The 15800-nt window shown below is 37.0% G+C and overlaps 1 protein-coding gene across 3 annotated transcripts in view; it reads right to left on the bottom strand.

Moving 5' to 3' along the window:
- Positions 1-15800, bottom strand: part of SLC25A13 (solute carrier family 25 member 13) — a 221104-nt gene that overhangs the window by 160897 nt on the left and 44407 nt on the right. For 2 of the 3 annotated variants that reach the window (XM_007532058.3, XM_060196193.1), the window contains one exon: positions 7276-7418. The exons of the other annotated variant lie outside the window; for it this stretch is intronic. In XM_007532058.3, the coding sequence (XP_007532120.2) occupies positions 7276-7418 (143 nt within the window). The remainder of the gene's footprint in view (positions 1-7275; positions 7419-15800) is intronic. 3 annotated transcript variants of the gene reach the window in all.

The following is a 15800-nucleotide window of genomic DNA, read 5'->3' as shown; positions in this document are numbered from 1 at the left end:
TAAAATATTTATTTCCACAGACCTAGGAATCCCTCTCTTCAAATTATTTCCTAGGAAGTTACTAAACAGAAAATGGTAATATCATGTTCATGAAGATAGTCACTCCATTGTTATCTCTACTGCAGAAAACTAGGAACTGAAATAACTCCAAAAGGGTATGACTTTACAAAGTATGGAACATTAACTTGATGAAAATGAGGAAGCATTTTAACACCTAATATGTATAGTATATGGAAACATAAAAATTGATGCCATCAAAAATTGTTAATAATTACAATTAAAATAATTTCAATTTATGAAAAATATCAGTGTGGGTTAACAAGTCGTAGAAAATACTAAAATGTTTGAAATGTTTGTGTAAGGTGAGATTATTGATGGTTGTTTTCCCTTTGGAAACTGATATTCACTGTTAACACTGTTTTTGAAACTTAAAAAAGTCAAAGTACAAAGACTTGAAGCCACCTAGGATTTTCATTGTCACAATAAAACTCTGAGATATAATAACAGAAAATATAAAGACAGCTCAGAACACGAGAAAGGTTAAGGTGCTTAGATCCACAGACCTGGTCACTTTTTAACTGCAAAATCAAAAGTCTTAGTTATCTCATCTGTAAAATCAAGAAAGTAAAGCTAATATCTTAGATTTTCTATAAGCCTTGGGAAAAGTATATATGTGATATGATATATGATAGATATATGTCATAATATGTTTTATTGTTTAAACATTACATTGTTAGCTACTAATGCATTTGAGGCAGTGTTTTAGAAGCTGTAGTAGGAAAGACATGAAAAGTCTGTGTATTAGTGAGGATGGGAATAAAAATAAGAAGGCAAATACATTAGAAGGTTTGATCAACTACATTAAATCAATACCCATAAATACATTAATTTAAGTAGCAGCCACATATTCATTGCTAGAGATACAGAAGATGGAAAAAGTCCTGTAATGTTAAATTTAAATAGAAAATGTCTTTATAAAGTTTTGATATTTTAAAAGTCTGTTCCTCACAGAACCTGGAAGTGATGCAGTGGATCAAATGTTAGACCCTGAAGCATGAAGTCCTGAGTTTTATCCTTGCAGATACATGTCCAGATTGATGCTCTGGTTCATTCTCATTCAATCTCTCTCTCTCTCTCTCTCTCTCAATCTCTCCCCTCACTGATAAATCAATCTTTTTTTAAAAGATATAAATATACATATATATATTTCCACTTCTTTGCACTGAAAAGTCAAGAAGGAGAATACGTCAATGCCCTGTTTACTGTTCCAGTACACCACTTCCAAATAAATGGAACCAGGGCTTCTCAGAGAAGAGAGTAATTACTTGCAACAACTTATTTGTCAAAAACAAGGAGCGGAGGGTACAGGAACCAGTTTAAAGGGACTCTTCACTGACTACACTGGGACAATTTGAACAACTAGAGTATAACAGAAGAATATACGAAATATGATAGAATGAGAAAATCACTACTTTTCAAGTGTCAATGTAATAACTGGTAGATGAAAGAATCATTATGATGCTAACAGTACTATGTGAAAGTCTGCTGGGAAACAGGATATCTACACATTCTCAAAGTAACTACTTTGAAAATACAAGACAAAAATCATTTTTATACAGGAAATATGTGAAAGAAAGCACCTTAGCCAAGTGATCAAAAATCATTATCAATACCAAGATAACTTGCCACTTGGCAAGATAACATGTCTAAGTCTCTTTCAAGATTTCTGGTATTCAATAATTTTTTTTTTTACATAAATCTAGTCAAGAGGAAAGACCAAAAAAAAAAAATAAGTCCAAAGTTGGGACAGTAGCTCAACTGGTAGAGTTGGACTTCAGCTTCCAGTTCAACCTCTGGCCCATCATGTACTAGAGTGCTGCCCTGGCTTTTCTCTCTGTCAATGTGAAATTCTCATTCATACATCTAAAATTAAAAAATGAATCTTAAAAAAAGGCAAATTCAAAATAGGGAACTTTCTTTTAACAAACTGATCAGATCTTAAAAGTCAATGTCATGGAAATTTTTTTTTTTTTGGTGGGAATGCATACTGTTTTGCAAAACAGTATGAAGAGTCCTTAAATTAAGTAAAAATGGAAGTACTTTATGATCCTGCAACACCACTCCTAGGCATATATGAAAGGACATGAAAACACTAATTCAAAGGAGCATATGCATCCCAATGTTCAGAGTTGCAACTACTAAGGAGTGGAAGAATTCTTTTTTTTTTTAAACTTTCTTTTTTATATATATATTTATTTATTTATTTTCCCTTTTGTTGCCCTTGTTGTTTTTTTATCGTTGTTGTAGTTATTATTGTTGTTGACATCATAACTGTTGGATAGGACAGAGAGAAATGGAGAGAGGAGGGGAAGACAGAGAGGGGGAGAGAAAGACAGACACCTGCAGACCTGCTTCACTGCCTGTGAAGTGACCCCCCTGCAGGTGGGGAGCTGGGGGCTCGAACTGGGATCCTTATACTGGTCCTCACGCTTGGAGCCACGTGCGTTTAACCTGCTGCGCTACCGCCCGACTCCCAGGAGTGGAAGAATTCTAAATGCCATTGACAGGAAAAGAAGTTATGGGGCATGTATTCAATGAAATACTACTTTGCTATTAAAATAACAATAATAATAATAACAACAACAACATTGTGTCCTTTGGGACAAAATGGATAGAACTAGAAGTGATCATGCTAAATGAAGTAAGGAAAAGAAAGACAACTACTAGATGGTTTCATTCTTATGTGGAATACATGTAATTGAGACATGAACTTGCAAAATAAAACAAAGTGACTAAATTGTCTCTAAGACTTTGTGAGAATTACAGTGGTTATTGTTTTGTTTTTCTGCAGGAGTGTAAGGAGAAACAGAACTTTGGTTCTTTTATTATTCTTTGTAGAATAATACAACTATAGTCTTATAATCTTGTAAAATATGATTAAATTGCTAACAACAACAAAAATGTTGTCATGAAAAACAATAAAAGGGCTTGTCATAGAATAGTACTACAAATGAAATATAAAATACAAATCTAATAAAATATATAAAGTGAAATACAAAAATATCTTGATTAGATCTTGAGTTTTTTTGTTTGTTTATTTTTTGTTTTTTAACTAGGCTAGGGAGGTAGTTCTCAGTTGGCAGAACAGGTTCTTGCATGCATAAGGTTCCCAAATTCTATTCCCAATACCACATGTGCTAGAGTGGTGTTCTGGCACAAAAATACATATATATTTTAAGAAAATACAGCTACCCATGTGAAGTGAGAAGTGGATGGATAGAGATCTGGTATCCTGAATATGGACTGGATATTAGATGACATGGGACATTATTCTTAGTTTCCCTAAGTATGATAATAGTATTGTGGTTATGTAGGAGAATGTTCTTAGTCTTAGAAAATAAATGCTGACATATTGTGGTGTCTGTAATGTACAGCTAAATGGTCAAATCAAAAAAGGAAATTACCTTTATACATATGTTTGTAAGCAGAAAGCATATGGTAAAAGATCCACTAAGACAATGTTTCGATGTTACAATACATAAAAATGTGAATTTCTATTTATATTAAATTTAAATATAAAAAGTATGTAAAAATGTTAACAACAGGACAACAATAAGACAACAATAGTTGCCCTCAACTTGGATCAACAACGGTAGAGTATGTTCAATCCTCCGAAGGGAGGTTGGACCACATACTCTATGCTACACCTGAGGAAGATGGGTCCTGATGTTGGGGCAGCTTGGAGCGTTCCTACTCATGACCACAGAATGTGAGCTCAGATCTACAGGGATGCAGAGGTCACATAGGCTCCTAAGCTGAATATGGGCCCCAGATCATATCAAATCAATGGGGTTTACAGTCAACAATATTTATACCCCTTTCCCATATTAGGGAGCTACTCTCTTCCCTGATCCATCTTTCTGGTCCTTTTTCCAGCCATGACATCATCTCCCCAGACAGTAACTTGGATCTACCTGCATATCAGATTTTAGGCTCAGGGAAAAAACAAAACAAAACAAAACAAAAAAAACACTAGTATAGCCACAAGTCCTTGGAATATAACTAAAATATGCCTACTAGCTACCTACAAAACGGAGACTCACCCAACTCTTGACCTGCAATACTCCAGCCTTTAGTTTCATGATTAGTCAACAACTTGTTTGGCTTTATATGCTAACTCTCTTTTCAGCCACCAGGTTCCAGATGCTAGCATGATGCCAACCAGACTTCCCTGGACAGACAACCCCAACAATGTGTCCTGGAGCTCCGATTCCCCAGAACCCCACCCCATTAGGGAAAGAGAGAGGCAGGCTGAGAGTATGGATCGACCTGTCAATGCCCATGTTCAGCAGGGAAGCAATTACAGAAGCCAGACCTTCCACCTTCTGCATCTCACAATAATCTTGGGTCCATACTCCCAGAGGGTTAAAGAATAGGAAAGCTATCAAGGGAAGGGATGGGATATGGCGTTCTGGTGGTAGGAATTATGTGGAGTTGTACCTCTCTTATCCTATGGTTTTGTCAATGTTTCCTTTTTATAAATAAAATAAAATAAAATAAAAATGTTAACAATTAGTTCCTCTAGTGAAGGGTATATGTTGACCATGCACTATGTTTCACGTTTAATTTTTCTGAAGAAAAAAAAAAAAACCCTGGGAGTCAGGTGGTAGAGCAGTGGGTTAAGCACACGTGGCGCGGGAAGCACAAGGACCCACTTAAGGCTACCGGTTCAAGCTCTTGGCTCCCCACCTGCAGGGGAGTCGCTTCACAAGCAGTGAAGCAGGTCTGCGGTTGTCTGTCTTTCTCTCCCCCTCTCTGTCTTCCCGTTCTTTCTCCATTTCTCTGTCCTGTCTAACAACAATGACATCAGTAACAACAATAATAACTACAAAAACAATGAAAAACAACAAGGGCAACAAAAGGGAAAATAAATAAATATTTAAAAAAATATTAAGAAAAAAATGCTGATCTCAAATAGTCATAATTCATGCTATATGTTATCCTGATCAAACTGCCTATGAATCATAAACACAGGTGTGTGGAAGCAACTATATTGTCTTCTTTAAAATGCTGGCTAGCATTTACCTGTGTCCAGCAGTTTTTGCTTCACTTGACAAGATTGAATATACTTCAACCTCTGTAGCAACCCAGCAAAGCCCTATGAGGAAGCAAAGGTGATTTAAGACTATATTTTCTTACCACACAAAGAATCCCATGTTAAGGTGGAGACAAAAAACAGAAATAACACAGATAACTGCTACTGGTCCAAAGAGAAGCATAATTCCATACTCCTACAGGGTACTACTATAGGAAGCTCAGAGGCCAATTCTCCCAACTCCCTCACAATCTGCTAGGCATTCCTTTTAAAGAAGGTTATTTGGTGGTTGGGATTATGGGCATATAAATTAGAAAGTGAAAATACTGGTAAAAAGACAAGTTGCAGATGCTACTATGATTCTATCCTCACTTCCCTGGGCAGATGACTTCACCAATATGCCCCAAAGTCTCATCTCTCCAGAGCTCTAACCCACTATGGAAAGACAGAAGCAGGCTGGGGATAAGGATAGACCTGCCAATACCCATGTCCAGTGGAGAAGCAATTACAGAAGCCAGACCTTCCACCTTCTGCACCCAATAAGGAATTTTGGCCCATACTCCAGAAGGATAAATAACAGCGAAGTTTCCAATAGAGGGGATGGGACACAGAACTTGTGTGATGGGAGCTGTATGAAATCATACCCCATGTAATCTTACAGTCTTTTAAAAATTTTTAAAAAATATTTATTTATTTCCTTTTTGTTGCCCTTATTGTTTTTTATTGTTGTAGTTCTTATTGTTGTTGATGTCGTTGTTGGATAGGACAGAGAGAAATGGAGAGAGGAGGGGAAGACAGAGATCGGGAGAGAAAGACACCTGCAGACCTGCTTCACCACTTGTGAAGCGACTCCCCTGCAGGTGGGGAGCTGGGGGCTTGAACCGGGTTCCTTCGCTGGTCCTTGCTTGGGCTTTGCGTCACATGCACCTAACCCGCTGCTACCGCCTGACTCCTGATATCTTACAGTCTTATTAGTCACTATTAAATAACTAATAAAAATTTTTAAGAAAAAAGTATTCACAGTACCATCAAAAGATTTTACTTTGGTTCTATTTCAAACCACTCACAAATGTGGGAAAATCACAGACATAAAATTTCCAACACAGGAAACTATCGAGTGGTATCAAACAACAAGGACAAAAGTCTAAGTGACCACCAATTCTATAGAAATGGCTAGTTAATATAGGTTATACTTAGCTAGTAGAGGACATTGGTGTTTGTATCAATAACTAGAGCACAAAACTCTGTACAAGTGAGACTACTCAAATAAAATCTTACATAGTTTAGGAGAGAATTCCTTTTAAAATGTAGACAGTGAGAATGGCAAAAAGTTCACATGAGAGGAAACCTGCTTGTCATGAATTCAGCTAAGATTCAAGTGTTCAGGATATCACATGGGAGTATTCTCTCTCCTGTCTGAAAAAGCCAGAGCAGTGAAGCCCTGACAATAACAATAAATAATAATAATGACTGATGATGATAATGGCAATGAATGGGCTGACAACTAGGTCATGGATAGTGCACCTGATTTACAGTGTGTGCAGCCTAAGTTCCAGCCCCATCTCCAACACATTAGACAAAACTTTGATGCTGTGATATCTATCCCTCTCCCTTCTGTCTTTCTTTCTATCTGGAAAGGCTAGCCTGGAGCAGTGAAGCCTGGTGGCAACAATAGCAACAAATAATAATAATAAAGTAAAATTGCCTGCTCCTGGTGGCCATTTCTGCTAGGGTTTTGTTTGTTTGTTTGTTTCTATTTTATTTGATAGGACAGAGAGGAATTGAGAGGAGGTAAGGGGAGAGAAGGAAAGAAAAAGAGCAGACCTGCACCACTCTTTGTGAACCTTCCCCCCTGCAGGTGGAAAGCAAGGGTTCAAACCTAGGTCCTTGAGCACGGTAATGTTTGCACTCAATTAAGTGTGCTACTGCCCAACACCCTGAATTGTATTCACTGTAATGGGTTGATAAAATACTTTTAAGAGGTGGCAAATGTTACAATGACTTTATTATTTCAAACAAAAAAAAAACTAGTTTAAAAGACACATATATGTGTATATATTTATATAATATTTCACTGATGATAGAAAACTGATTACATGTTAAAAATTTTACAAAGCTACATGCAGAGAAAAAGCAAAGAAAAAAGGAGAATTGAATGATATCATTAAAAATAAACATACCCATCTTTGGTCTGATCCACCACACCACTCAGCAGTTCTACAGTCTTTGGATTAGGCTGGCTTTCTCCAAAAATGTTCAAATATCGAGTGACAAAGTCATTGGGAGACATGAAAAATTCACCATTTCTTTCAATGCTTGCATACTATTTTTCAAAGAGAGAGAGAAAAGAAATTATATCCTTACAAGTATTTAATCACAAGAACCAGATGTAAAAATGTTATGTATTCAAAGGATAAAATATCAGCTATAATATGATTTTCAAGAGAACAATTACTTCTCATTACTTCAAAGAAATAAAAAAAAAAATTAACTTTGCCAAGTGTTAAGTTTATATCACTGGTTCTCAACTGGAGACAGCTTGATCAGTTTATCCAGATTCTAAATACCAGTATCCCCCTAAAGCCCCATACAGTCTAGGAAAAGTAGCCTTCTCTATGTCACTTGCATTTCTGGAAGGAGATTCCCCACTGTAAAATTACAATTCATTATGAAGTCACAAATGAAAACAGCCCATTTCTTCTACTTTATGGAAACAAAATAAAACAGAAGATGGCAAGCAGGCTGAACTGAAAAGCAAACTTTGATTTTCTGTGAGATTTTATGGAAACTGATATGAAATGCTACTCTGGTTAGTACCCTCTTCATTCCAGAGCCTGGTCTTCATGGCACTCCCCCAGGTCTTTCTTAAGAATAGATTACGAGTGACCTAAAGCCCCTCTCTCTCTTATAGCATTTTGAAATCTTAACTAGGTGACTAAACATATACATACAAAGCAGGGAGCTTTTTAGGATTCCTGTACAACTCAATGTAACTTTAACTGCAATGATAAATTTTCTGTGTCAATGTGGATCGACTATGGGGTACCCAGATTAAATATTTCAGAGTGTGCCTACGAAGGTGATTCTGGACAATTATCACTTAGGTCCCTGACATCAATAAAGAAGGTTGCCTTCCTCCATGTGAGTGGGTAACAGTCCATTCACTAAGGACCTTAATAAAAGAGGCTGAGTGGGAATCGGGCTGTAGCGCAGCGGGTTAAGTGCAGGTGGTGCAAAGCACAAGGACTGACATAAGGATCCCAGTTCAATCCCCCAGCTCCCCACCTGCAGGGGAATCACTTCACAAGCGGTGAAGCAGGTCTGCAGGTGTCTATCTTTCTTTCCCCCTCTGTCTTCCCCTCCTCTCTCCATTATTCTCTGTCCTATCCAACAGTGACAACAATAATAACTATAACAATAAAACAAGGGTAACAAAAGGGAATAAATAAATATTTAAAAAAAGAGGCTGAGTGAAAAAGGAGCATGGCTCCTACTTTGCTGCCTAAGAAGGAACATCTCATTTCACTATCTCTTGAACTAAGATTTAGATTGATGAGCTGGTGGTGGCACACTGGGTTAAGCGAACATAGTATGAAATGCAAGAACCCACACGAGGATCCAGGTTCAAGCCCCCAGTTCTCCACCTGCAGGGGGGTTGCTTCACAATCAGTGAAGTAGGTCTGCAAGTGTCTTTCTTGCCCCCTCTCTATCTTCCCCTCCTCTCTTAATTTCTTTATCCTACCCAATAAAAAAAAAAAAAAAGGAAAAATAACTTCTAAGACCAGAAAATTTGTAGTGCCCACACTGAGCCCCAGTGATAACCCTAGAGGCTATGTATATGTATATGTATATGTATATGTATATGTATATGTATATGTATATGTATATGTATATTTACACTGGTACTTCCATTCATGTTCAGATCTTCTAACTTGGACATAATCACACCACCAGCTATCCTATGTCTCTAGCTTGCAAAAGATAGGTCAAGCAACTCCACAGTCTTCATAATGAATAATGTGAGTCAGTTCTTCATAATAAACTTCATTACACAAATGCAGACTATGAAAGCTGATGTTTATGGAGCCATTTTAAAAATGGAACTAGTCAGTCATTAGAGAATCCCATAATCTCTTTTGTTTGACCTAGTTCAAAAGCCTCTGAACTGATCCAAAAAGCAACTGTCTTAAGAATTAATCTTTGAGAAATCATCCAGATCAAAAAGACTGATGATTATGAACTTTACTTTTTTGCCAAAGAATAAAATTAGTAGTTAGTTATGTACAACCAAGAATGGTTTAGGCTTATTAGCACCAATTAAGTCACTGTTTAACCATTTAGCCTCCTTATTTATCTTTTTCTCTCCTCCAAAACATCTAAGACTTCTACCCTGAAAATTACATATATTAAATTGCAGTTCCCTGATACTGAATAAATGTACTTTGCCTTTTAAAGGTGAAATCTGAATTTTTAGGTTAACAAGCTAGAGATAAAAATATAGTAATAGCAGTAAATGGATACTTCTACTGGTTCCCCCCACCCTAGAAATGCTAATAAATGAATTGTCAAATCACCATATTCAATGAATATGGTAACAAAGGGAATCAGGAAAGGAATTATGTCACTACCCCGTATTCTTAGAGGGCAGAGATGTTCCCATCTGACCTGCTTAGCACTAGTTATTCAAAAAAGGTCTACAGTCTGTGAAAAAGTCAGTTCAGAACCATAATTATCCAGTTGCCCTGTTTCTGCCAGAAATTACTCACATCTCAGGGAGTAAGGGCAAATTCTCCTTGACTGTTTTCCAGTCACTAAAAAGCACAGTGCACATCAGATTACTTCATCTGATTATTCTTTAACCTATCTTCCTATTGTAGGAATGGAATAAAATATACATAATAATTCGAACACAGGACCAAGGAGATGTATGAAACTCAGAGAGGTCAGTCTCAGGCAGTATTATATGCCAATATTCTGGTCTGTCATTAAATGAACAAATCAGTATTTGTAAGGAGGTCGGGTAATGACAGCGGGTTAAGTGCACATGGTGCAAAACTCAAGGATCCGCATAAGGATCCCGGTTCGAGCCCCTGGCTCCCCACCTGAAGGGGGGTTATCTTCACAAGTGGTAAAGCAGGTCTGCAGGTATCTATCTTTCGCTCCCCATCTGTGTCTTCCCCTCCATTTCTCTGTCCTATCCAGCAACAACATCAATAACAACAATAATAATAGCCACAACAATAAAAACAAGGGCAACAAAAGGAAAATAAAATATGAAAAAATACATTTGTAAGGAAAAAGGTTGCAATATTACAGCTATAAAAAATTCATTCTTATCATTTGAAGCTGTATGCTGAATATTTAGAGTGCATTATAGTCATATGTAATGTATACTGAAACATCAATAAATTTATATATGTTAAATTAATTTAAGTATTAATATAAGGTAGGTGGTGGCTACATGAGGCCTATTATTTTTCTGTTTATGTTATAATAAAATTCTGGAATGTAAATAATATTAAAACGCTGTTAATGAATGAAATGAAATTTTAAAATAAGATATAATTCCTCAAGTTGGAAGAAAGTTTTAGTTGTTGCTGCTGTACCTTTTCCATAGTAATTCCACATCAATGCTATTCATGTATTAAAATATCCCAAAATTTGCAGAAATATAACTTGGTACAGCCTTCATGAAAGACAGTCTGCCAAAGGACATCGTAGAAGACCAAAATCTGGCACCCTAAAGATATATTGCTTTAGGATAACAATTATTTCACTGAAGGGATTCTGAGGCTGAGTGGAGGCTGTCCTTTTGTAAAAGACACACAAATACATAAAGGGTATCCCCCCTCGGGTTTCCCTGAATCTCACTAAATGAGAAAGTAAGTAACATAACCATCATGCCTAAAAGCAATGCTTTTCCTAGTGAGTGCTCAAGCCTTGCTGAACATTCCAAACCGTGCTTGCTTGCTCTCTCTGACTTCATAAAGCAGAAACTAGTCACCCTTACAAGTTTTTCCCCTCTACCATTCCTTTGCTTTGTTTGTGACAGGTGAGATCATTTTGTTGAAGTGCTCACTCTTACCCATGAATATAGGAAATTATATGGTATAATTTATTTTTTTTCTTTTCAATCTGTTGTTTATTTGAACATTTGTTAACTTACAAAAATTCCAAAGGGGTGTAGGAAGGTATTCACTCTTTCTCCACCACATCATATATCTTCAAGTATTAGAAATCCAGTTAATTCAAAAATGCTACTTATACCAATGTATCCTAAGAAAATAGTAGGCATATACAAACATGTTGGCATAAAGCAAATGTCTTTCTCTCTCCCTATCTCCCCATGCCTCTCAATTTCTCTCTGACCTATCAAGTATAATAGAAATAAAAAGAAAGGAAAGAAGGAAAGAAGAAAGAAGGGAGGGAGGGAGAAAGGGAAAGAAAGAAGGAAGGAAGGAGAGAGAGAGAGGGAGAGAGAATGAATGAAAAAAGAAAAAGAGGGAGTCAGCGGTAGGGCAGTGAGTTAGGTGCACATGGCGCCAAGCGCAAAGACCTGCATAAGGATCCCGGTTCGAGCCCCAGGCTCCTCATCTGTAGGAGGAGTCACTTCAAAAGTGGTGAAGCAGGTCTGTAGGCATCTTTCTTTCCCCGTCTTCCCCTTCTCTCTCCATTTCTCTCTGTCCTATCTAACAATGACGACATCAATAACAACAACTACAACAATAATTCAAAAAAGACAAGGGTAACAAAAGGGAAACTAGATAAATATATTAAAAATTTTAAGAAGAAAGGAATAGAAAAGGCCACTGGAGCAGTGGATTTATAGTGCAAGCACCAAGCTCCAGCAATAACCTTGGAGAGAAAAAAAAAGAATATATATATATATATATATATATATATATATATATATATATATATATATATATATATCACGGTGCTGTTATGAGAGCAGGTAAGAGCAAAGACTTAAACATCAATAATAGGCAGTAGTTAAATAGACTTATGATAAAACAGCCATACATAGGAAGATCATACAACAAAATACTATAGCAATACATTCAGTTACAAATGAGGGGGGAAAAGTGTAGCATAATAGGGAATGAAAAAAAAGGATTTTTTTCCTCCTGTTAAGGAAAAACATATATATATGTGTGTGTGTGTGTGTGTGTGTATATATATATATATATACATACACAAAGAAAAATTAATATGTCTATACATAAATGCACATATGCATGTTCACATATTTATATAAATTAGAATCACAAGTTACTTTTATGTTCACTTTTATTTATTTATTTTTTGCCTCCAGGGTTATTGCTGGGGCTCAGTGCCTACGAATCCACTGCCCCTGAGGCCATTTTTTCCATTTCATTGCCCTCATTGTTATTGTTGTTGTTATTGTTGTATAGGACAGAGAAATCTAGAGAGGAGAGGAGACAGAGGTGGAGATAAAGACACCTGCAGGCCTGCTTCACCACTTGTGAAGCGACCCCCCTGAAGGTGGGGATCCAGGGGCTCCAACTGGAATCATTGCGCAGGTCCTCGTGCTTTGCGTCATGCGCACTTAACCTGAACTATCACCCATCCCCGCTTTAAAACATTTGATCAGAGTATGAACTGTTTTATCATAAAAAATGTAATGAAATTACACCTATACCATTTATGAATATTTATATAGATTATATGTGCCTCTATATTCATAGCAGCACTATTCACAATAACCAAAATATGTAATCAACATAGATACAAAGTAGATGACTACATAAAGTAGCTATCAGGTATATACTTAAAATACTACTACTCCTTCATTACAAAAGATAACATATTGCCTTTCAAGATAAAAATGGACAGAACTCCAAGTGACTATGCTAAGTAAAATCAGGAAACTTGAAGGTTTCACTCATATGTGGGACATAAATAACTAAAGAAAACAAACATGGAGATTATTAGTAACATAGTCACAATACTAATGTTAGACTCTGAAAACTGTAATCAGAGGGAGAGTGGGAGTGATGGTAGAGGGGTCTCTGGTGCAAAGGAAACTGGAAATTTGTTCAAGTGTTCAATCTTATGCACTCAAGTAGGTGTGACTCTATACCACCCCTCAAACTTCATAATACTTCTAACCCATGTTAAATTCATATGTTAAAAAAGAGAACTTTCCAAAATAATTTTGTTTACAAGAGTTTTATTTTTGTTCATAATGGAAAAACTATAAAATTCTGAGAGCAGGTCACTACATACTGCCATTACAATTTGAAATGACTTAACTCTCCCCTCAGTCCCTTCACTCAGTTTACCATCTTCCACAGCTATGCTACAGGCATTCAGTTACTTCCAGCTCTACACTTCTACTAAACAGTACACACATCATCTCCACTACTCTCCCTTGAGTTACAGGTTTCCTCCTAAACCACCCCACCCCCTGTTTAGTCACCTTTCAGCATTTAAGTTGCATAGCCAGAGGTCACATTTACACCTCTCTCTCTTCCTCTCCCCTACTTCTCTCTCTCTCTCTCTCTCTCACACACACACACACACACACACACACACACACACACACACACACACACACACACATCCACACACACTAGATAAGATCAGCTACTTTTAACTAAGGCAAGTTTTTAAGGGTTACACCCAAGTCTGATCTTCACATCTATTGTATGGCCTTTCTTCATCAATCACATTTCAAACTTGCCTCTCCTATGTCACTGGATTACTCAGAAAACTTTCAAAGGCTTCCTATTGTTTAGCAGAAATGCCAACCCCCCAGTTACCTTTCTAATGTTATCACTCACTCCCTGTAATACTTGGCAAACTCCTTGGTACAGAGACGAATTTCAGAAGGTATCTGAAAAATTAGAAAATAGCTTTTTACTTGAGAGGCTGAATGCTTCCAGTTCCACCCCCAGACCTTCCCTAGAACACGGCCCTCTTCCCTCATGCTCTGGCCTCCTTCCTCCAAGCATCTTCAGCTTCCACTCACTCTAGAGCCTCCTCAATTTTCCTCTCCACAGAAAAGTCTCCAACTAATCCTCCCAGGGGTACTGCTTCCCCCTATTTCCTGTGGCATTTGCATTAACCACATATGCAAACCATTTGTGTATGCTGATTTAAATTCTTTTTGTTTTCACTTGCTGCATGCCTGTAAACCAGGTTTCCTATGTAAAATTTGAATTCTTTTAAGACATAGTCACTGTTTTTATTTTATTTTTTTGCACATCCCACTCACTTCAGAGTTTCATAGTACTTCATAATATTCTTTAAACTAAGTAGTCATCAATATCTACTTGCTTAAATTAATATGAAACAACACTGAAAGCATTAGGCAGACAAAAATATGTCTGTCAACATTTAGGTTAAACACAAAACTAAACAGCTAGATTTCAACTTCCACATCTAATCAAAATATTACCCACAACAACATTAGCCTGCATACTAAAATTCAAGGTCTTAGACAGGAAGTCTTATACCAAATCCTTCCCTACCTGTTATTCTAGTGTCAACATTCATGACTGTCATCTAGGACACCCTCCCTTTGTGTATCTAGCAGTCTTGAAATTCCTTGTTTTGCACATGCCATTCTAGAATTGTCTCCCTTTGCCCCTATCACACCTTCTCACCTGGTAAATACCTACTTATCCTCAATCCCAGCTTATCACCATTTCTCTGTAAAATTAATGACTATCTCTAGGTAGATATAATTTGTCTCATACCATCTTTCTACTATTCAATGCTATACAAAACTATCAACCATATTATGTTTTTTAAAATATTTGTATAGATACATAATAAGATTGGTAAAAGCATCTAACACTATAGTTAACATATAATAAGCAACTATGTTTTACCCATATGTGGAACAAAGATCTAACTAAACTAAGTGATCTTATGCAAAATAATAACCATCAAGCTGACTCACAATTCATGAAAATTTTGGTCACTGTAAGAGTGGAAATGAGAGGGGTACAAGAAGGGGATAATAGGTAACGGGCTCCGTTTTGTGCAGTGGCACAGGAACTTCAGTGATCAGTGTATTGAGATAAACAAACATGTATGCAGCTGTCAAACCATACTAAAAATCATATAACATTGCAAACTAATGTAATGAGAGGGGGGGTTAAAGATACTTAGGAGAGAGGAATATCTTAAATCTTTCCCAAAAACACTAAATGAAACTCCAGAACTGGACCCATCTCAGTCCCTGAAGGCATTTTTTCTTATGTCTTGCCTCCACAGACTCTCTCTTAGCTCAATAGCTGCACTCAGTCCTTCTATACTTCAGAGGATACAATAAATTATACCTCAAGAAAATCTCTCCCATGCTATATTAGAAGTTTCTCTAGTCAGCTGAACAGAGAAAAGGTTGAAATATGGATCAGAGAGAAAAGTCAGGAAGAAATCAAAGTGAATCAGCAGTCAGGTTTACAGAATGCTGATCCATACTTAACTAAAAAGCCCAGCTACAGCGGAGACATGCCTGGCACAGCCCCCGTGGCGCCTCCCTCCTTATTCTTCCCCCACCACAATATTGTCTGCGGTAGATGGTAAACAAGAGATCTCTCAGCAAGCTGAGCCAAGGTGGATTTGTGTGGGTACCACACTGCCCAGGCCTGATGAGATCACTAAAACCCCTGCCAGCTCCACAATCCCTTCCATAAACTGCTGATCACTGTTTTCTTCAGGAATGCTTCTC

Source organism: Erinaceus europaeus, chromosome 8 (assembly GCF_950295315.1).
Source record: "Erinaceus europaeus chromosome 8, mEriEur2.1, whole genome shotgun sequence".
Classification (NCBI taxonomy): domain Eukaryota; kingdom Metazoa; phylum Chordata; class Mammalia; order Eulipotyphla; family Erinaceidae; genus Erinaceus; species Erinaceus europaeus.
This window is presented reverse-complemented; position numbering and strand designations above follow the sequence as displayed.